The sequence below is a fragment of the Panthera onca genome, chromosome C1 (assembly GCF_046562875.1).
Source record: "Panthera onca isolate mPanOnc1 chromosome C1, mPanOnc1 haplotype 2, whole genome shotgun sequence".
NCBI classification, from domain to species: domain Eukaryota; kingdom Metazoa; phylum Chordata; class Mammalia; order Carnivora; family Felidae; genus Panthera; species Panthera onca.
In genome coordinates, this window is record NC_138346.1 from 34,632,177 (window position 1) to 34,654,015 (window position 21,839).

The 21,839-nt window shown below is 41.1% G+C and overlaps 2 protein-coding genes across 8 annotated transcripts in view; one reads left to right on the forward strand and one right to left on the reverse strand.

Annotated features, from left to right (window-relative positions):
- Positions 1-20,018, forward strand: part of FLACC1 (flagellum associated containing coiled-coil domains 1) — a 42,656-nt gene extending 22,638 nt beyond the window's left edge. For 2 of the 3 annotated variants that reach the window (XM_060622941.3, XM_060622940.3), the window contains 10 exons: positions 1,158-1,251; positions 2,931-2,992; positions 4,509-4,606; positions 5,911-5,963; positions 7,608-7,707; positions 9,483-9,586; positions 12,463-12,525; positions 15,650-15,739; positions 15,871-15,980; positions 17,928-20,018. In XM_060622941.3, the coding sequence (XP_060478924.2) occupies positions 1,158-1,251; positions 2,931-2,992; positions 4,509-4,606; positions 5,911-5,963; positions 7,608-7,707; positions 9,483-9,586; positions 12,463-12,525; positions 15,650-15,739; positions 15,871-15,980; positions 17,928-18,045 (892 nt within the window). In that variant the 3' untranslated portion in view covers positions 18,046-20,018. The remainder of the gene's footprint in view (positions 1-1,157; positions 1,252-2,930; positions 2,993-4,508; positions 4,607-5,910; positions 5,964-7,607; positions 7,708-9,482; positions 9,587-12,462; positions 12,526-15,649; positions 15,740-15,870; positions 15,981-17,927) is intronic. The other variant, XM_060622943.3, reaches the window with a different exon arrangement.
- Positions 15,629-21,839, reverse strand: part of CASP8 (caspase 8) — a 79,124-nt gene continuing 72,913 nt past the window's right edge. For all 5 annotated transcript variants that reach the window (XM_078451025.2, XM_078451023.2, XM_078451022.2 and 2 more), the window contains one exon: positions 15,629-21,750. In XM_078451025.2, coding sequence (XP_078307151.1) covers positions 21,615-21,750 — 136 coding nt within the window. In that variant the 3' untranslated portion in view covers positions 15,629-21,614. The remainder of the gene's footprint in view (positions 21,751-21,839) is intronic.

Genomic DNA, 21,839 nt, shown 5'->3' on the forward strand with positions numbered 1-21,839 from the left:
TAACTTCTATGCCCAATGCACAGGGTCTCTGTTCTGAAGGTGCTATAATGTCACTTCACTCCTCATCCCTGTGCTGCTCCTCTCCACACCCATCTCTCTGCCCTGATCCCATTTGAAACAGGACAAAGGACAGGTCAGGCAGCTGACCTGAAAAGTGACTGGGTATAGTATAATTTGTACTAAAGGAAAGCAATTATTCTTAGAGGTGATGAACAGATGAAATATTCATAAAATAGTCTGAATTTGGGGGTATAAAGTAAGAGTAAAGTCAGGGTTTTTGGCGAGCTGAGTATGCATCTCTTTCTCATTTTGCCCAAAGATGTCACTCAGTTCATGCCTCTGGGAGGCATAGCATGGAAGATTCTGGCTGAGTCTACCCCAGTTGAGCACAGTGCATCCTCTCTGTCATTCAGGCCCTACCCACTCTATCCTCCGATGCCATATAAAGTCAGCTCCCACATCTTATCCATTCTACTTCCTAGATCTCTCATTCATGTCTCTCTCTCCCTGTCTCCTCCTACATCCTCTCTCTTGTTCCCTCACCTTGTTGAATGGAACACCATCTCTGTTGCACTGCACACGTCACTACCTGCCACCCTGTCTACTCCAGCTCAACCAAATAGAGCTAAATAACTTATGGACATCATGGAGGCTCCAAACCCAGAAACACAGAAAATTGTTATCTATTCTGCAAGCCATGCTCTGAAGTCCCCTCTTTTTCCTGTGTCTGGGCCATTCCTTGCCTATGATTCACTGTCAGCATCAATCCATCTCCCACCTTCCCATTTCCTAATCCTCTGAATTTTTCCTCCTCCATTTCAACTGTCATTACTGAATCAAGGTCAAACCCTGATAGATCTCTGACATATTCCTCTTCCCCTTCTATTCAACAGGTAACCAATCCACTCCTCCACCTACTCACACCCCCCACTGCAGGCTAGCTTACCCAAAAGGTCTGATCTGAGGCTCAACCACCCTGCTGCCTAATTCCTTCTCCCAGACTACTCTTCCACCCCTCCCATGACCCCCATAATGATGGAGCAGATGCAGAACATGGCCTGACTCTCACCAAGCCAGAGATAGTCACGTACAGGGAGGTGCCTGACTGGCACAGAATGGAAGCTCTGTGGATGATAGAAGGATTCCTTGTCCCATAGGACTGATATCATTACTGACCTGCAAGAGCAGATCTCAGAATTGACAGTGATCATTGAGCAAATGAACAGAGACCATCAGTCTGCCCAGAAATTGGTGAGTGATCCTTGAGTTAGCTGACATCTCTATGGGTAGGGGAAATACCGGTTTTTTCAGATCACCTGCTATGTTCCAGGCAAGATGCCAAGTGCTTTACTCGCGGGAGCCATGTTGTCTAGGTGACAGCTCTGAAGATAGGACTGTGGCTACACAGTAGGATTTCTCTGACTCCATCCTTATCCATAACTGCAAGAACTTAAATCTTTCCTCAAAGCCTAAGTCAATTTCCAGGAGTTCTTTATGTGCCTGCAGTGTGTACATTGCTACTGAACTCACCACACCAAGGGGTGCCAGCCATCTCACGTCAGGCTTACTGTGGAGAGTTAAACTTCAGAGGGTGCCGAGTCTCTTCCTAATGGCAATAGTGTGGTTAATGCACTCAGTGTGGTTCAAAAGCTACCCAGAACCCTTCAGTACCCACTTCCTGTTGCTGTTAAAATTGCCAAAGCCCACTTCAGAATTTGCTGAGATCAGTCTGCACTCTGTGTTTCCTGGGGATTTTGGTGACGACTCCTTTAGATTTTACCATCTGCTTTATCATAGTCTCTTCTTCCCCACCTCAAGCAGGGGTGCCTGCTGGCCTGGGCTGGAGTGATAAACCAGAGCAATGCTCAGAAACAGCCTCCCCCACACCCCGCTTGCCTGTTGTTATTGAAACCCACTTGTGAAGGTCGACTTCCCACCAGTCCCACCCCTCACCCTCTGACATGCCCCAGGTGTGTCTGAATCCTACAGTGACCTGGCTTGTGACTCACACTGAGACCTCCCCTACTGTTGGTTCATTACTATATTTATCTGAAAACCCTGCCAGGTCTGCTTCTACAGATAGGAAATTAAGGCTCAGGAAGTTAAATAAGTTCTATGAGATCAGTCATCAATGGTGGATTATTGTTGCAAAATGCACATTTTCACTCACTGAATCATTGGCCCTGCTAAAGACCTATTTAGAGATTATTTTCGTGCAGGGACCTCATACTGTGATACTTAAAATTCTCCCACCTGTGAACATCCCAAATTGTTGTGTGACCCTGTGGAAGGCTGTAGTTCTGGCTGCCAGTGTGTAGACAGAGAGGGACAGGGAGAGCCCTGAACCCTTTTGTCTCAGTTTGCAGTGGGTGCTGACTGTTCTGGAAGTGTCCTTTCCTCCTGAGACACTAACCAGAGAATCTGATGGTTAAAATGGAAGGTCACCTGGAAATGAGCAAATTTTGCCTGTGGTAACATACCTTTCTGACAAAGAGGCTTTATTAACACCAGATTTTAAGTTCATTGAAAGTGTGGAGTTTGAATCTTGGGCCTCTTTGGCTCTTCCAGGGCAAGCTCTTTGCTCAATAGATGATAACTTAATTGAATTATGTATCAAAGAAATCCAAAGACCAAGATCTTAGAGATTGCTGTCCAGCAAAAAGACCAGACCTGCCTATAAAACCAGTTAGTGAAAGAGATGGTTTCTGTGCACCAACATTATGAACTGATTACATACCAAACAGCAATAGACCAAGGCAAGGATTGCTCCATTCCCTGAGTAGTGATGTGCTCTCTGGGATTGGAGAACACAAAGAAGAGAGTGTGGGGAGTAGAGCACACCCTATGAACGTGAAGGCTTCTCAGAAATTGCAGACTGCAGTGGGAGTGGGATCCTTGATGCTACATCGTTAATGCCATGTTGCTCCCAGCTCTCGGATGAAATGGCTCTCCGCTGTGCTGAGATGCAGCAGAACTTCGAAAACAAAAACAGGTAAGCTTTCTAGCACAAGCTCCTGTGTGCTGAAGGCCCTAAGACTCTTGCTTCCTTGCAAGATTTCGTTTCACTGGGATTTCAGATAGTGCCAAATGGAGTTGGGTAGGTGGGGATTGGGGAAATGGGCAAGATGGTTTGATGTGAAGCCACCAAAATGTAGCACAGAGAAGGTAATTCCTAGTTTTGCACTTTCTGATCCAATTACTTTGTTTCAAGTATAATCTCCCTTTCTGTTGATTGCTGAGGAGAGCCAGTTTTCATTCTCTATGAGATTTCTGTGACAGACAACTATTGTTCTCAGCCCAGCCTCCTCCTATTTCCCCTGCCTCTTCACTTCCTCCCCCCTCTTTCTCTTCCTCATTTTTGTCCTGTCATTTCTACTCTCCTGGCTAGTCCCGTGACCTGGGCAGAATGGGAAGAAGGTATGGGAGGAGCAGGAGCCAGAGCCACAAAGACAAGCCAAGGGGAAGTAAAAGGAAGTGTGTTGCCTATGTGGGTGAGGAAACCTTCAAAACCTCCTTCCAGGCTACCTGCTGGGCACCAGAGCAGCCTCAGAAGTCCCAGCAGAGAGAAATATACCTCACTGAGTCATAGACTTGCTTCCAAAAAATTATAATAAATAAGTAACATATTTGTTATATAATAGCTTTCATTATTTTTAGAGCGGTTTTAGGTTCATAGTAAAATAGAGCATAAAGTACAGACAGCCTGACCCCACACCTGCTCACCCCAAGTAATCATTAACTCCTGCACCATTGTGATGCATTTGTTACAATTGATGAATCTACATTGATAAATTACCATCACCCGAAGTGCATAGTTTACATTAGGGTTCACTCTTGGTGTTGTACATCCTATGGGTTTTGACAAATGTATAATGACATGTGTCCACCATTATTGTATCATACAGAGTAGTTTCACCGCCCTGAAAAATCCTCTGTGCTCTGCTCATTCATCCCTCCCTCCCCACTAACCTCTGGCAAACATTGATCTTTTTACTGTCTCCATAGCTGTGCATTTTCCAGAATATCATATAGTTGGAATCATATAGTGTGTAGGCTTTATGTATTGACTTTGGTCACTTACTATTATGCATTTAATGTTCCTCCATGTCTTCTCTTGGCTTGACAGCTCATATGACCTTTCTTTTTGACATTCATCTTGAACACTGCCAGCTTCTGCCCCCTGGAATGGAGGCTGAAGAGACCCTGGGCTCTAAAATTATCCTGGATGCTAATACAGCCTACAGTTTCCCAAGACAGCCATAAACAAATACTGTGCTATTAGCACAGGAGTCTATGGTCTCCACCAGCTCCATTCAAAATAATAGTTGGTAAAAATGGGTCTTCTCACCTTCTTCTGGGTGGATGCCAGGAGAATGAGTCAGGAAGTGAAGGCCCTGCAGGCTGCCCACAACTGCCTGTGTGATGGGGAAAGGTGGGATCAACTGAGTGTAACAGCTCAGCTCTGGACTTGTTTTCACTGATTGTGGCCTTCTCCCGGGGTCACACAGAGAGCTCAAAGAGGCTCACGCAGCAGAGCTCAGTCAGTTGGAGAACAACTACAAAGCCACACTGAAGGCAGAGAAGCTGGCTGCCCAAGAAAAACTAGGTATGGTCTGGACTGGGGAGAATGACCGTGGGGAAGGGTGAGAGGCTGACCATGGGGGTCTAAGACCAAAGAACTCCCTTGGTCATGGATGGGCTGGGACTATGCTCTCCAGATGTCCTCCTAAAGCTCAGAGACAGGGAGTGACTGAGAATGGAACTGAAAAGAGGGAAACCATGTCATCAGTGTCCCTCCTATGCCCAGGTGATAGACTGGCCTGCAACCAAGTGTTAGGATCTGAGCAAGTCCTTAATCTCCTTGAGTCTCATTTATTCTGTCTAAGAATTGAGGACTATAATACCTGCCTTTATCAGAGAGATAAGAATGTGAAAGCACCTTCTTAAAATATATTTTTAACTCTACAAATATAATATTATTGTAATCCAGCAAGTTACGTCATCTGTAAAATGGTGGTGTTTCATTATATTATAATAGCACACTATGATTTATATGGCCTTATAATGCATAAGAGTTGTGTTGGCCATTTATCCCATTATTTACACTGTCCTCAGGAAGGCCAAAATGTGTATCCTTCAGAATTCTGAGATTATAGACTAATCTCCATAGGGAGAAGGAGAAATTCTATAATCTTCTCCCTTTATTTTGCCTTACTTTTTAAAAAGAGGGTATTTATAGCTTGCTGATTTTCCAATTTTCTAAAGAAAACATGTATCATTTTCAAAATCAGTGTACACTAGAAACATCACTTTAAAAAGAGAGAAGCAGGGGCACCTAGGTGGTTAAACGTCCAACTTTGGCTCAGGTCATGATCTCACAGTTCGTGGGTTTGAGCCCCACATCGGGCTCTGTACTGACAGCACGGAGCCTGATTTGGATCCTTTATCTCCCTCTCTCTCTGCCCCCTCACCCTGCTTGCACTCTGTCTCTCTCTCTTTCAAAAGTAAACATTAAAAAATAAATAAAACTGCTTTAAAAAGAGGGAAGCAGGCGCATACTACAAGGTTTTGCTCCTCTTTTCCCCACAGATGTAGGTGTACCCCCAGGGATTAGTTCTCACATTTGGTATGCATCAGAATCACTTGAGAAACATATTATCCACAGACACTAGGCCTCTCTCCTCTGAGACCTGAATTCAGTGGGTTTGGCTGGGTGGAGGTGGGGGGTAGGAGAAGACAGGCGTCTAGATTTCTACTAAGCCTCCAGGGTTATTCTTGAGGTGCAACATGGTTTTAACACCTAGAGGATGAGTTGGAGATGGAGGAAGAGTACAGGAGAGCTCACACTTGAGTGTGAAAACATTCATTTCGGAGGAATAATGATGACCCTGTTGTTTTCCTTTTGTCCAGATGAAATGGGAAAGGAGTATAAGTATTTGAAGAATATGTTTCATATGTATCAGGTGAGATTCAGAGCTCCTTGGATTATGAAAGTAAGAGGCAAGGCTCATTCCTGGCTGATGACATCAGGCTGAATCTACAGCACTTGCCCAGAAAATAATTTCCTCAGATTCCCAGCATCCTTGGTTCTAGGTGGCACTAAGTACACCCAGGGAGAAGAGTGACCTTCAGACTGTGGTGGCTTCCATGTGTGAATCAGTCACCCAGTCCCTAAAGAAGCCCACTGACAAATATGTTTGTAATTACAAAAGTAATACCTGCTCATGGTTTCTAAAAAATGGAAATACAAAAACCAACTACAACAGCAACAAAAGAGAATTACCACCGCAAGACAATCTGCTGTTAGCATTTGTACTTTGTAACATCTTTGATTTTAGTAGAGTGCAGGGCCAAAAGGGATAAACATTTTAAAGTCCTTTGATACATTTGGCCAAATTGCCGTCCAAAAAAGACTCTCTCACTGCACCCCCACCAGCTGGGCATGGGATGCTCTAGCCATCTCAGAATGTAACTCATTCATTGAATCAGCTAATTTGAGGGAGGCCTGGGGAAACAGGCCATGATTTCTTCTTAGTGGGATGAGAGAGTAGGAGATGAGGAATGAACAGGCTGAGGCAGCAAACCCCCATCCTATTGGTGAGCAGCTAGTTGTGTTTGCGCAGGACTTTCCAGGTTTTAGCATCAAAAGTTCAGGGTCCTGGGACACAACTCAGTCTCAAACAAAGACAGTTGACCACCCTCTTAAAGGAGGAAACCAAGTCAAGCACCAGCACCACCTCTGAAATTCTATTTGCCATCCACAGTTTCAGTTTTGAGCTTGTATCTAAAACTTGTTTTTCAAGATGTATCTTGATACAGTGAGGGAAAACATCTTAGAGCAAAGCCTAGGAGAAGCATCAGACTGATGTGTGGGTAAGCTTCCCCTTACGTTTGCTTCAGTCTGTACCTCTCCAGAGAGTTTGACCTCTATGGAAACTGAGCTGCCCACCAGTCTTGAAAATGATAAACGAGAACCTTTATCTAAATGGCCATAAACAATTACAAATGAGCTCTGATGTCTGGCCCCAGTGTGAGTTATGCTGCTAACCTGGGGGAAAAAAGGAGGTCAGGGTACTGAGACGTTACTAGCAGCATCCAGGTCCTAGGCCTTCCTCCTCCTGGAGTCCCACCCCCATGAAGTCTGAACGAACCAACAGGATTGGCATCAGGTTAGGCTTATTTAACCTCACCCACAAAGGAAGTTAGATTTGCTGAGTTAAAAATAGACACTGTCTGAAAAACATACCATTGTTTTCTAAGTGTTCAAATTAACTACTAGGCATTTCCCTTGTTTCTTCATGAGCTGTTGATAAGTGATTCATGATTCAGAGGGAGCTGACATGTGAATCTGCAGCAGGGGAGTCCTACCTGTCTTCAAAGGAAACCCAGTTTCAGTGGGACAAACACCATGCAGAACTTGCCTTTGACTTTAGGGTTCTACAGGCCCTTGGATGGGCTGGGCTAGAATTCACTCCCACCAACCACCCACAGAGGGACTCCCAGCAAGCATTCTAGTGAGGGAAGCTTTAAAGGGCCCAATGCTGTGCCTGGAGCCAGTGTGCAGTCTTTTCCAGGATTCTTTTCATAGTGCCTTTGTACCTCTGCAGGACAGCATTTATGATGAAATGGAAGATAAGTGGTTGAAGAAGAAGGCAGAATGGGAGAAGGATGAGAAGTTGGAGCGGGAAAAGATCCTGCTACAGCAAAGTGAGTACAAGAACTTCTCTTTTTGATGGCACGTGTACCAAAAAAAAACCTGCCATTAAGTTTGGTCTTAGCTTGAGAACATCAGCCTTAGATTCACTAAAGGTGATGGCCAGAGGGCTGGATTCCTGAATCAAGAGTACATGGAGTTTTCAACAAGTGACAACAAGGATGGAGTCTTTTATAAAACTCAGCTATTTGAGGGTATAAGCCCGTACCTTCCAAAGCTCTCCAATTCCAAGTTTAGCCATCATGGTCTGGAACAAGCTCTGGGACATCTGTAGGAGCATTGACTTGTTACCTGGATACAAGTGACCCCGAATTTCCAGAAAAATGTTCTGGAATTAGAGTTTCAAATATTCACTTGTTGGGAGAGTGACAACACAATCATACTGAGAGCCTCTGTATTCCCATATCCCCCCCAGAGGATCTCCATTTTTCAGGTACAATTGACATATAACACTGCATATGTTTAAAGAGTACAACATGTTGATTTGATACATTTATATATTACTATATATTTTTAGTATTTCCAACACCTAGCACAGAGTTTGGATCATAGAAAGTGTTTTATGGAGGCCCTGGATGGTTCAGTCAGTTAAGTGTCCGACCCTTGATCTCAGCTCAGGTCTTGATCTCAGGGTTGTGAGTTCAAGCCCCATGTTGGACTCCACACTGGGAGTAGAGCCCACTTTAAAAAAAAGTGTGTTATGGATGAGCCTCCTACCCCCAGCAAGCATCTTCCTAAGTGGAAAAAGAAGAAAGGAATTTATGGAGACTTTGCTCCCTGACCTAGAGGACTGGTTGAGGTAGGAGTGGAGCCTCTACAAACCTATACCACATCCTACCTCACCCCAGTTCATATCAGACTTGGTTGTTTTCAACAAATTACTCATTTAAATGCAGAAACTCCCTGGGTAAGTTAATCCTCAAGGCTATTCCCACCCTGGTGGGGACTCTTGACTGCAGGAAGGCAGCATGAAGACCCTGGAACTAAGGGTGAGGAAAGGAATGAGGAGCTGCACCTATCTGAGGCTTTACTCAGAAGCCTGGTGTAACATAACCCAGGTCTTCTTCCAGACTTCTGGCCACCCATACCACACTCATCCCATGTTGTCAAAATCTAAGTTAAGATGTTACACCCAATTTTGAAAGAGCAGACTTCAGCTGTGCATAGTGTAGCTCAGCCCTCTAGAGCTGATAGGTAGCTTCCTATCATTCCCAGCTTATTCACAGGATGAGCCTAGGGGTTGCCTCCCTATAATTCCCAGCACCATGAAGCTGAAGAAGAAATCTGTGTCAGCCCCTCACCCCTCCTTTCTCCTCTTTGGTTTTGGGGCTCGGTTGGCAAGTTCTCCTGCACCAGAAACAGTTTAAGCCTACCTCTACCCCAGGGTTAAGTACAGAATAAATTTTGTTGCTGGAAAAGTCACATTAGTCAAGAGCTATATTTTAAGGTAAGAATATCCAAGAAAACGTATTTACTTCAGCAGAGGGAATGGACAAAATAATAAGCAACAGATCTAAAACAAACTACACACACACAAAAATCAGAGACATTAGGAGTAAAACCATATGGCTGATATCACTGGAAACTGCCACCATGTTCACCTGATTCCCAAGCATTTCTAGGTGAGCATCAGAGGCTGAATGACAGGCTGAAAGGAACTTGAGTTTGACCCAGTCTGGAATTTTTATTACCTTCAGATATTCTCAGTTTCTCTCTGCATGTGCTTTCCCCACATTTACTCATATACGTAATTTCTTCTCACCCCCAGAACATAATATGACAAAAAAGTTTAAGTTAGAGTCAGAAGAAGAAAAGAAGAAAATAAATGACTCCTACAGTACCGTCTTTGAGAACTTCAATCGAGAGAAGGAGGTAACTTAGCCCAAAGCACATGAGTGGTTGAGCATGAAGCCTAGGTGGGACATCCGGTTCCTAGGTGTGCCTCTGTAATTAGGCACAATTTTGCCTTTATGGGCATATTCTTCCTTTCCCAGCTTCCTTGGAAATATATGCAAGTAGACTGGCAGTCTTGCTGTCCTTTATCTACATGGTCTTACCACAGGGTCACTGTGGAATGAAAACTGAAATTAGTGGGAAATAATAGAATGCTAAACACATACAAAACGTGAAATTCCCTATTTTGCCAAATTTTCCCAGTCTCTGAATGTCCTCCTCATTCTTGACTGTAGCTGAAGAGAAAGGGCAGTGTAGCAAACTAAACTAAGCAAGTTGGTCATGTATAGCTCTTAGTAATTAAGAGGATCTACCTAAAAGTTAGAGGGGGTAAGGGCGCCTGAGTGGCTCAGTCGGTTAAGCATCTGACTTAGGCTCAGGTCATGATCTCACGGTTTGTGAGTTTGAGCCCCAAGTTGGGCTGTGTGCTGACAGCTCAGAGCCTGGAGCCTGCTTTGGATTCTGTTTCTCCCTCTCTCTCTGCCCCTCCCCCACTCACTCTCTGTCTCTGTCTCTCAAAAATAAATAAACATTGAAAGAAAAACAAAAGTTAGAGGGGTTAAAATGTAGCTACTCTTGTTAATCACTCCCCTACAACCTTGATACTGATGCCAGATCATAGTGAAAACAGGTCTCAGACATACAGACATTTACTAAATAAACATGCATTACTAGTAAGCAGGCCCCGAGTGGTTATACCACCAGCTCTCTGAACTTTTAGGTATATGAAAGACTCATCAGAGGTGTATGCAAGGGTAGTACAGAGGTAGGATTCTGTAACCACTGTAGTCAGCATCTGGCAGCTGGAGCTCCTCCTAAGCAGACACAGGACCATTTAGGGATCAAACCTTAGACACCATTCCTGAGTGTGTAGGCTGTAGGCTTTGTTAGATTCCTATACTTTTTTCCTGCAAAGTGGACAGTGTCTCTAAAATAGTATCTACCTTCAGGGTGCCTGGGTGGCTCAGTCGGTTAAGTGTCTGACTTTGGCTCAGGTCACAATCTCACAGTTTGTGAGTTCGAGCCCCGCATCGGGCTCTGTGCTGACAGCTCAGAGCCTGCAGCCTGCTTCGGATTCTGTGTCTCATTCTCTCTCTGCCCCTCCCCCACTGTGCTCTGTCTCTGTCTCTCAAAAATAAATAAAAATGTAAAAAAAATTTTTAAATAGTATCTACCTTCAATATTCCATTTTTAAGAGTCCATTTCCAACTATCATGCTAATTAAAAAACCACTGATTTCACCAATAAAAGCCCATTTCTGACATTCACTATAACTGAGCAAAACAGTAATGTGGGTGTGGGACATGCTGTGCAGTGTGTCCAGTTCTTCTGGGGTATAGAGAGCTCAGACATCTGAATAAGAAGTAACAATTCCTCTAGTGGGGAGAGAGTTGATCATCTGCATGCATCCTTTCCTCTCTTCTATTTTTTCTCCAATGATGCTGACTATGAATCTGTAAATGGTACTCTCTCTGTCTCTCTCATGAAGCATAGTTTCCACTTAGCAAAAGCATTGTTTTGAAGGGGCACATGAACCCTAATGTTTATAGCAATGCTATCAACAACAGCCAAAGTATGGAAAGAGCACAAATGTCCATTGACAGATGAATGGATAAAGAAGATGTGTCTTTTTTCCATTGGATGCTCTTTCCTGCTTTGTCAAAGATTAGATGGCCATATATTTGTGGGTCTATTTCTGGGTTTTCTATTATTTTCCATTGATCTATGTGTCTGTTTTTGTGCCAATACCATATTGTCTTAATGATTACAGTTTTGTAATGTAGCTTAAAGTCTGAAATTGTGATCTTCACTGGGTTACTTGTTTTTTTGAGTGTTGAGTTTGGTGAGTTCTTTATAGATTTTGGATACTAACCCTTTATCCGATATGTCATTTACAAACATCTTCTCCCATTCCATCGGTTGCCTTTTTGGTTTTGTTGATTGTTTCCTTTGCTGTGCAGAAGCTTTTTATCTTGATGAGATCCCAATAGTTCATTTTTGCTTTTATTTCCCTTGCCTCTGGAGACATGTCACATAAGAAGTTGCTGCAGCTGAGGTCAAAAAGGGTGCTGCCTGCTTTCTCCTGTAGGATTTTGATGGTTTCCTGCTCACATTTAAGTCTTTCATCCATTTTGATTTTTTGTGTGTGTATGGTGTACATAGGGGAAGGGAAAGAAAAATAAGATAAAAAACAGAGAGGGAGGCAAACCATAAGAGACTCTTAAATACAGAGAACAAATTGAGGGTTGCTGGAGGGGACATAGGTGTGGGGATGGGTTAAATGGGGGATGGGCATTAAGGAGGGCACTTGTTGGGATGAGCACTGGGTGTTCTATGTAAGAGATTGATCACTGGGTTCTACTGCTGAAGCCAAGACTACACTGTATATTAACTAACTTGAGTTTTAAAAAATGTATATATATATTTATATATTATATATTTATATATTATATATGTATATATTATATATTTATATTTTTTATATGTATATTTTATATATTTATATATATTTATATATTATATTTATATATTATATATTTATTTATATATATTTATATATTATATATTTATATATATTATATATTTAAACATATATATATATATATATATATATATTGCACATAAGTTAAGATTTTCAAAATTTACCTTCAACAAATTAAATGTGTGCTTCATTACACCAATATCTAAACTTTGGTGAATACTACATTCTGGAATCCTATTCTGGCTTTCTCAAGTCTCTGAAAGAAGTGCCAGAAACCCCAGTGCTGACCTTTTCCGAATAAAATTGTTTTTAGGAGCTACTGAAACAACATGAAAAGGACACCTTGCAATTAGAGGAGCTGAGAAAGACCAAACAGGTAAGCTCTTTCATTTTTCTTGTGGAATTAGCATCTTACAAATGCACCAGTAAAATTATATACCCTCAATAAAATAGAATCTATTATAATTTTCCAAAACAAAATAAAACAAAAGGAAGACCCAAAGCTGAGTTTGCTGGATTCAACAAGTCAAATAGAACTTTATAACTATAATACAAAGTCATTTATAAAACAGAGCCTTTGTGTCTTTTTAGAGCAATTTGAGCAAATATATGAGCAATATGCTGTGTGATCTTCAGTGTCAAATGCATTCCATTTCTAGTAAGGCTCAAACCACAAAAGAGTCTTGATTTGTAAAATACCAAATTCTTCCCTTAAGCTCTAAAAAGTACAATACTGACCCTGGCAACTCTAATTCCAAGCCTCTCCTTGATATTCCAAATGTGCCTCAACCCCAACAGCTTCCTCAAAGAATTCTGTTCTTCTGGGACAAATTATGACACTTCCATGTGGGAGATACCTGAAGGGAAACTGTTCAAACCCATGAACTGCCTTCTGATTCTTCTTATACTAGGATCCAGAATGGACATGTTTGGGAAAAGACTAGCCATTATAAAATCATGGAATTATATCTTAGAGCTTAGGCAAGGCTTCAGCATTGTTGGGTCAACAAGCCTCAATGTTCTGCATGGTAGACGGATAGGCTTTGGAGCAAGGAAAACCCAGTGCATTGTAATAGCTGCTTTAATGAGCTTGTCTACTAATTCTATCATTCCTTTCTGGTTCTGTTAATTGATTTTGCTCCTCATTTGTGGTCATATTTTCTCACTTGTTTGCATGCCTGGTAATTTTTTTTTTTTTTGGACGCCTGCCATTGTGAAGTTTACCTTGTTGGGTGCAGGGGGTGCCTGGCTGGCTCAGTCCATAGAGCATGCGACTCTTGATCTCTGGGTTGTGAGTTCAACCCCCACCTTGAGCATAAGCGTAATCAAAACAAACAAACCAAAAAGGTGGATTGCAAACTACCTTGTTGGGTGCTGAATATTTTTGTATTTCTTTAAATATTGTTGGACTTTGTTCTGGGATGCAGTTAAGTTAAAGCAGTCTTTAGTTTAAGGCTAATTTTCCCCCCTACAGAGATAATACCCTTCTGAGTAGTCTACCCAATACTCTGTGTACTCTGGTTGGTGGGAATGTAACTATTCCCAGTCCTGTGTTGAGGCTGGGGATTATTCTACCTGCTCTGTGCTCATGATTCTTTCCCCTAACCTTATCTCCTTCTATTTCTTCCCCTTCATTACACAACTGCAATGGCACTGGACTCCTTGCTGTATTTTTAACAGTCAAGGATCCTTTACTTGGGGTCTTTGCACTTGACATTCACTCTTCTTGGGAAGCTCTTTCCTAAATATCCACACAACTAACTTCCTTACCTCTTTCTGGTTTTGTTCAAATGCCGTTTCTGAAGGGCCACTCTATTTAAAGGCTTAACACCCTCCCCAACACTTCCATTTCCTTGTTTTATTTTTCTATACAGATTTTTTACATTTATTTATTTATTTATTTTAAGAGAGAGAGCAAGCACATGAGTAGGGGAGAGGGGCAGAAAGAAGAGAGAGAATCTTAAGCAGGTTTCATACTCAGTACAGAGCCTGATGAGGGGCTCTCCAAACTATGAGATCAAGACCCGAGCTGAAATCAAGAGTTGGATGCTCAACTGACTGAGCCACCCAGGCACTCCTCTATACAGATTTATAACTGTCTAACCTGATAAACTCAATGAATGAAAGCAGAGATTTTTGTCTGTTTTTTTCTACCACTAATCTCCAGTTTCTAGAACAGTACCTGGCACATCACAGACATTTAGTAAATACCAGCTGATTTTTTTTGAATGAATAAGCAAACAAAAGAATGCTAAATGACCTAGTACAGTGCTTTGTACAATGCAAATACAGTGAGAGATGGTACCTCTCTAGTTTATACATCTTGAGAAGATGCTTATTCCATGGAAGAGCTCTGAAGACATGTAGGAGTTAAATGAGGCTGACATCTGAAAGCACAGAGCCATCTGGATCATTTTTATTGTCTCTTCAGCATTTATCTAATGTAGTAGATTTATCCCTTCCCCACACTAACACTGCATGTTCTATCTTCATCCTTGGTTTGTTTTTAATTTATTATTGTAATTATTTTATTGACTTTTATTTAATTTTTTTCATCCCCTTCACTAGGGTGTATCTCCATAAGAGTGGAAATTATATTTTTCTTATTCATCATAATATTCCTAGTGCCTATAATAGTAGGTGTTTTTCCTAATTAAAAGACTATTTTTAAGGAGTGCCTGGGTAGATCAGTCAGTTGAGCATCTGACTCTTGATTTCTGCTCAGGTCATGACCTCTGTGTTGAGTATAGCACCTGCTTAAGATTCTGTCTCTTTTGCCCCTTTTCCCTACTAGTGTGCTCTCTCTCTCTCTCAAACCAACTTTTCTTAAAGGCTATTTTTTAGAGCAATGTTAGGTTTACTGAAAAATTAAAGTGCAGAGAGTGCCCATATCCTCCCCCAACACAAACATACAATATACTCTATTATTAACATCTTGCATTAGTGAGGTACATTTGTTACAGCTGATGAACCAATATTGATACATCATTTTTAATTAAAGTCCATAGTTTACATTAGGGCTCACTCTTTGTGTTATGCATTCTATAGGTTTTATCAAATGCATCATGCCATGTACCCACCACTGCAATATCATACAGAATATTTTCTTTACCTAAAACTCCTCTGTCCTCCACCTATTTATCCCTGCTTCCCTTCCCAATCCCTGGCAACAACTGATCTTTTTACTGTCTCTATAGTTTTGCATTTTCCCCAATGTCATATAGTTGGAATCTGGAGTAGATATTTGATAAATATTTGTTTAATAAATGAATGATTGGTGGCTATTGTGACAACCACGGGAGCTCTGGTGAGGGCTGGCTCTGGGACAGTGATAGTGAGTCTGCATATGAGGATATAGATGGGCAAGACATAAAAGAGATAGAAGTAAGAGGGCACAGTGACTGAACAGTGAAGGAGAAGGAGTAGCTAAAGTTGACGTTTCATATTCTGCAGGCACCCTGCAGAAGAGAATAGATAGACATTGTTGTCTTCTTAAACAGGTCATGGAGGAAGAGTTGAAGGCACAATCTGTTATCTTAGAATCACTTAACACATCCCTCTACCAAACCCAGATGGAACTCCAGAGAGAGGTGAGTCCTGGCTGGAGTGGGGATAGGGTTGTGCAGAGGAATCCAGGTCTCTGTACGGTTCTGCCATCTAGCTTTGCTCTGGATGACTCTGGCTTGGGAAAGAGAGCAATTAAAATTTACATGTCTTTCAGAAAGCTACAGTGGGAAATCTGGAGAAAACACTCCAGACCAAGCTTGCCGAGACTGAAGAAAAGTTTAAATACACCATACAGCTTCTGACAGAAGAAAATATTCATCTAAGGTGTGCATGATGCTGCTCAAAAAGACATGGCTGAGTTATCTTTAGAAAGTGGAAGGGAGTTTGGGTGAGGAATAGATATGAAGATGAACCCAGGTATTTCTTAATAAAGTCAAGGCACAGGCACTTCCAGGAGGGAAATAGTCATTCAAAGCCTGGCCACAGAAGTCACCTGCTAAGGACAGACAGTTCATCTGAAGTGGTGCTGGGCATGTGTCTAGACTCCTCTCCCTTATTACATCTTAGTTTTTATTCAAAACAGCACATGAAATTTACCTGTGGATCTTTATTTTTTAATTAATTAATTTATTTTGAGAGAGACAGAGAGAGTAAGCAGGGGAGGAGAGAGAGAGAGAGAGAGAGAGAGAGAGAGAAGCAGAGGATCTGTAGCAGGCTCCACACCGACAGTACCCAATGCAGGGCTCCAACTCGTGAACTGCGAGATCATGGTGTGAGCCAAAGTCAGACACTCAACTGACTAAGCCACCCAGATGCCCCTATCTGAGGGTCTTTGAGTTTATTCAGTTCTGTGAATAAATTTTAAATCCCTAAAGTCCTCTGCCCTCCACCTATTCATTTTTTGCTTCCCCTCCCAACTCCTGGAAATTACTGATCTTTTCACAGTCTCTGTAGTTTTGCCTTTTCCAGAATGTCATACAGTTGGAATCTTTAAGAGATATTTAATAAATATTTAATGAATGAACGATTGGAAGCTGTTGTAACAACCCATCTGAGTTCTGAGTTTTTACCATGTCTCCTGAGGGGTTATGGGTTTAGGTGTCAGTGGTTTACACTTAGATACAGCTGCGTTTAGCCCCTGTGGAAGTCAACTTGAGGTCAGAAATAATACTGTTAACTGGAAATGCATTTTAAATCATTGGGATAAATTTTTGGTGGATACTTCAATAAAGGGAAGTTATTCATTGTATTGATTTGGTAGTAAAACTTATCCCTTCTTGTCTAGGTTCTTTGATCTAATAGTTAAATTGGCATAAAACAGATTAACAGGAAAAAACAAATTTAATTTTGTATGTATAGGAGCTCAGTAAAATATGAGACTCAAAGAAGTGAACAAATCAGGCAGTTATACCTTTTAGACAAAGTAACAATAAATTTGTAAAGAATTGACAAAGAAGTTTGGGGTTGGGGTACTAAATTAGTAAGTAAGTAACAGAGTTGTTGGGGCTTTTTTTTTTAATGGTTTATTTATTTTTTAGAGAGAGCACAGGCAGGGGAGGGGAAGAGAGGATCTGAAATGGGCTCTGTGCTGACAGCAGTAAGCCCAATGTGAGCCTTGAACTCACAAACCGCAAGATCATGACCTGAGCCCAAGTCAGACACTCAACCAACTAAGCCACCCAGGTTTTTTTTATACTGACTTCTTAGCTTTAAATTCCCTATTTCTGCTGATAGGGATATCTCTTTACCTTCTGGTATAGGGAAGGTATATTCATATGAAAAATCTATTTCCTACTTTCAGGGGAACAAAGAGGGTCAGAATGCCTTTCTTGCACTGGCTGTTGCTTAAGTAACTTTAACTCAAGTAATCAATATGCAAGGTATATTGGGATGGCATACTCTGTTTCCCCTCAGCAGAATATTCCTCATTCAAGAATTTGGTAACCTAAATATCATTTCTCATTAAATTCAAAACCACTGCAAGTATGGGGTGCCTTGGTGGCTCGGTTGGTTGAGCGTCTGACTCGATTTCAGTTCAGGTCATCATCTCATGGTTCATGGGATCAAGCCCCACTTCAGGCTCTGTTCTGACAACATGGAGCCTGCTTGGGACTCTCTCTCTCAAAATAAATAAACATTAAAAAATAACCTATAAGTAATGTGTGCAGCTGCCCCCAGTGAAGGAATGAAACCACATTTCTCTCCCCTCAGATATCCTACATCCCCTTCTATCCTTGAGTCTATAGTGATACATGTTCTTTTTCTCTATAGGCAAAAAATAATTGTGAAGAATGAAGAAATTTATAAGGAACGATCTGGGAGGTTTCTCTCTATGTATGAGAATGATTCTGATAATTTAGATGATAGCAATGAAAAACAAGAACTATGAGCAGAAAAGTTGTTCTCCAATACAAAAGATGTTAGGAACACCATCTCCATAGGCTTAGACAACTTCCGTGAGAGTTTCTTGAGAAATGTATATTATGAGTTTAGTTCTTGGGCTGCCTGGGTTCTACTTTTGCCTTTTCAAAATTTCCTTTCTTCTAAGTGGTTGGGAATGTTTGAATTCTCATCTCAGTTATACAGGCTTTCAAGACTCTTCATTGTAAAGTGATGTTCCCTATACCTGGATCTAAACTTTCTCTGGGTATTATACTATTTTCTCTTCCACATTTACACATTTCATTATGAAAACACTGATCCGAAGAACTTGTTCCTATTAAATGTTGACTATATTTTGAAATACACCTTTTGTCCCCCTGGGGCATTTACCTAGCAAAAATGTAATTTGTTGATTCAATTCCAAAAATCCTTTCTCTCTTACATGTGTCCCCACTGCTCCACTTCTCAATCGTGTTCCCTATACTATGATTTTGGAAAAAGTGTCTGATGATCCTTGCCACCTTCTCTAAACAATCATCAGAATTCAAATCCCCACAGGGCAGGCAACTGGTTTTGGGGGTAGATTCCCATGATTCATCGCTTACATACAACACCAGTGCTCATCCCAACAAGTGCCCTCCTCAATGCCCATCACCCATTTTCCCCTCTCCCCGCCCCCCCCCCCCCCCCCCCGCCAATCCCCATCAACCCTCAGTTTGTTCTCTGTATTTAAGAATCTCTTATGGTTTGCCTCCCTCTCTATTTGAAACTATTTTTCTCCTTCCCTTCCCCCCTGGTCTTCTGTTAACTTTCTTAAGTTCCACATATGAGTGAAAACATATGATATCTGTCTTTCTCTGACTTATTTCACTTAGCATAATACCCTCCAGTTCTATCCACATTGCTGCAAATGGCAGGATTTCATTCTTTCTCATTGCCAAGTAGTATTCCATTGTATATATAAACCACATCTTCTTTATCCTTTCATCAGTTGATGGACATAAGGGCTCTTTGCATAATTTGGCTATTGTTGAAAACACTGCTATAAACATTGGGGTACGAGTGCCCCTATGCATCAGCACTCCTGTATCTTTTAGATAAATTCCTAGTAGTGCTATTGCTGGGTTGTAGGGTAATTCTATTTTTAATTTTTTGAGGAACCTCCACACTGTTTTCCAGAGCAGCTGCACCAGTTTGCATTCCCACCAGCAGTGCAAGAGGGCTTTTCTTCACATCCTCACCAACATCTGTTATTTCTGAGTTGTTAATTTTAGCCACTCAGACCCAAAATCTATAAAGAACTTACCAAACTCAACACCTGAAAAACAAAGAATCCAGTGAAGAAATGAGCAGAAGGCATAAATAGACACTTTTCCAAAGAAAACATCCAGATGGCCAACAGACACATGAAAAGATGGGCAATAAATTTTTAAAATTTACAACTGTATGAGCCAACACTGGGGAACTAAAGTAAAACATATCTATGATCCAAATATTTTCCACCTGTGAGAGGTCAATGACAAAAAACAAAAACAAAATGAACAAAACAATCTCCAACCAACAGTAAGTTAAAATTCTATTTTATAATGTTAAAAACATTATTGAAAAGAAATACTATTCAAAAAACATTCTTTAAAGAAACAGTTTTTTTTTAAGTTTATAAAGATGTAGAATTAACACATAAAGAAAGAGCAAATGCAAATACATGAAAGGGACACAATATTGTTAGAACAAAAGCAAATCAATTGGTAAAAAAGCTTTTAACATAAGAAATTACATCTTCAAATTTATATTTAAAAAAACTTACAGGGGCGCCAGGGTGGCTCAGTCGGTTAAGCGTCCGACTTCAGCTCAGGTCATGATCTCAAGGTCCGTGAGTTCGAGCCTGCATCAGGTTCTGTGCTGTCAGTTCAGAGCCTGAAGCCTGCTAGGGATTCTATGTCTCCCTCTCTCTCTTCCCCTCCCCCATTCACACTCTGTTTCTATCAAAAAATGAATAAACATTAAAAAAATTTTTTTAAAAACTTATAAATTAGTGTAGAGGATGGCTTGGAAAGGGAGAGACTGGAAGTACAAAAAATAAAATTCATATGCCATTAACATCAGTTCCTTCAAAGTGAGGTTAATTGTACTTATAAATAATAAGAACAAGGAAAATCATTCCTCAGTTTCGTATAACCTAAATCTAGACAGAGTCATGGTGTCTGAAATCAGGGTTTCCTCATAACTCAGGAGAGGAGGCTCACATGTTTCTGAGATTGCCCAGCACACATGCCAGAAGAGCTCAGGTTGGATGTGGGAGCATTACACACGAGGTAGGTTTTTGTTTGTTTGTTTTCTTAGCTAGGTCAGATCACAAAATCTCCCTCAGTGACCTTTGAGAGGAGGTCACTGGCATCCCCCTGCATACTGTTAAACAACAGAAATTCAACTGAGTAAATTTAAAGATCAAATTGAATTAGGTCACTTTCCTAAGGGGAATGGAAAGAGTTAATCAGGAGGATTATTTCACCAGTGCTAATCAGGTGATTCCATGTTGACTGACTAAAGATTATATTCCTGGGGAATTGCATTTTGGTTAGGTATTAAGTCTTAATTTGCTGACATGAAGTTTAGCACAAGGGACTCCATTTGGGGCCTACTGTCTCCTTTTTAATGACACCTTTTACAGTTGTACCTCACATTCTGCCCCATAGAATCGCATCCAGTTAGCAGGAATGTAAGCCTGACAAATTCTCATAGGAACCAAGAATGAGGAATTAGTTCTTTCACGGAAAGGAGGAGAATTATGGTTTTCTTAACATCCTCTCCCAATACTTGAACAACATTCACTTAATTCTGAGTCCTCAAGTGGGAAATTGCTTTCTCCACTTCCAGTCTTCTTATGCCTTATGAAATCTCTGCACCACCATTAACTCTGTGTCCCAGGTTAAAGCTTTGGAATAACATCCTTTTATTTTATTTTATTTTTTATTTATTTAATGCTTAACAATTTGAAGGGAATCAATGACTCTAGGTTGAGAGGTGCCTGGGTGGCTCTGCCGGCTAAGTGCCCAACTTTGGCCCGGTCATCACCTCACAGTTCATGAGTTCAAGCCCTGTGTGGGGCTCTGGGCTGACAGCTCAGAGCCTGGAGCCTGCTTCAGATTCTGTGTGTGTGTCTCTCTCTCTGCCCACCCTCACCCCCACACTCATGCTCTGTGTCTCTCACAAACATTTAGAAAAATGATTCTAGGTTGAAAGCAGATGAGAGATGTACAAAGAACATTCTGCCACTGCTTTTGAACTTTATGATGTTACATTTCATTTATGCTTATTGTATTTTTTATCTACTGTAAGTTTTTTAGGAACTTTTTCATTGAATCAAAAATAAAATTAAAACCATGCCTGTGGCTATCAATCTCCAGTAGCTATTATTGCAAAGCCAGAGATTTAGGCTTGAATTTGCATAGGAATTAAGTTGTCCTGACTTCCATTCTCTCCCCTTCCTGCCATCCAAAAGAAAAAAAAAAATAAGCTGATAGCAGCATTTTACTAACAAATAAATTAAGCATAGTGTTATGCAACTAAACAGCATCAATTAAGAGGGAAGAAGAGTTTTTTCCTCAGTGTGAAAGTAGGTTGTGGCATTTGTTTCCCCATGTTTTTCTTGTCATCCTTATTGCTCACTTCAAAGTTCACCTCAGTAAGGATGGTGAGGATATCTTCGCCCCTGAAAAACAACAACATTGTGACCATCTGTGGGGAAACAACACTGGCAAACCCTTCTCATCTGCTGTACTCAGGGACAGTTCTTTCCCT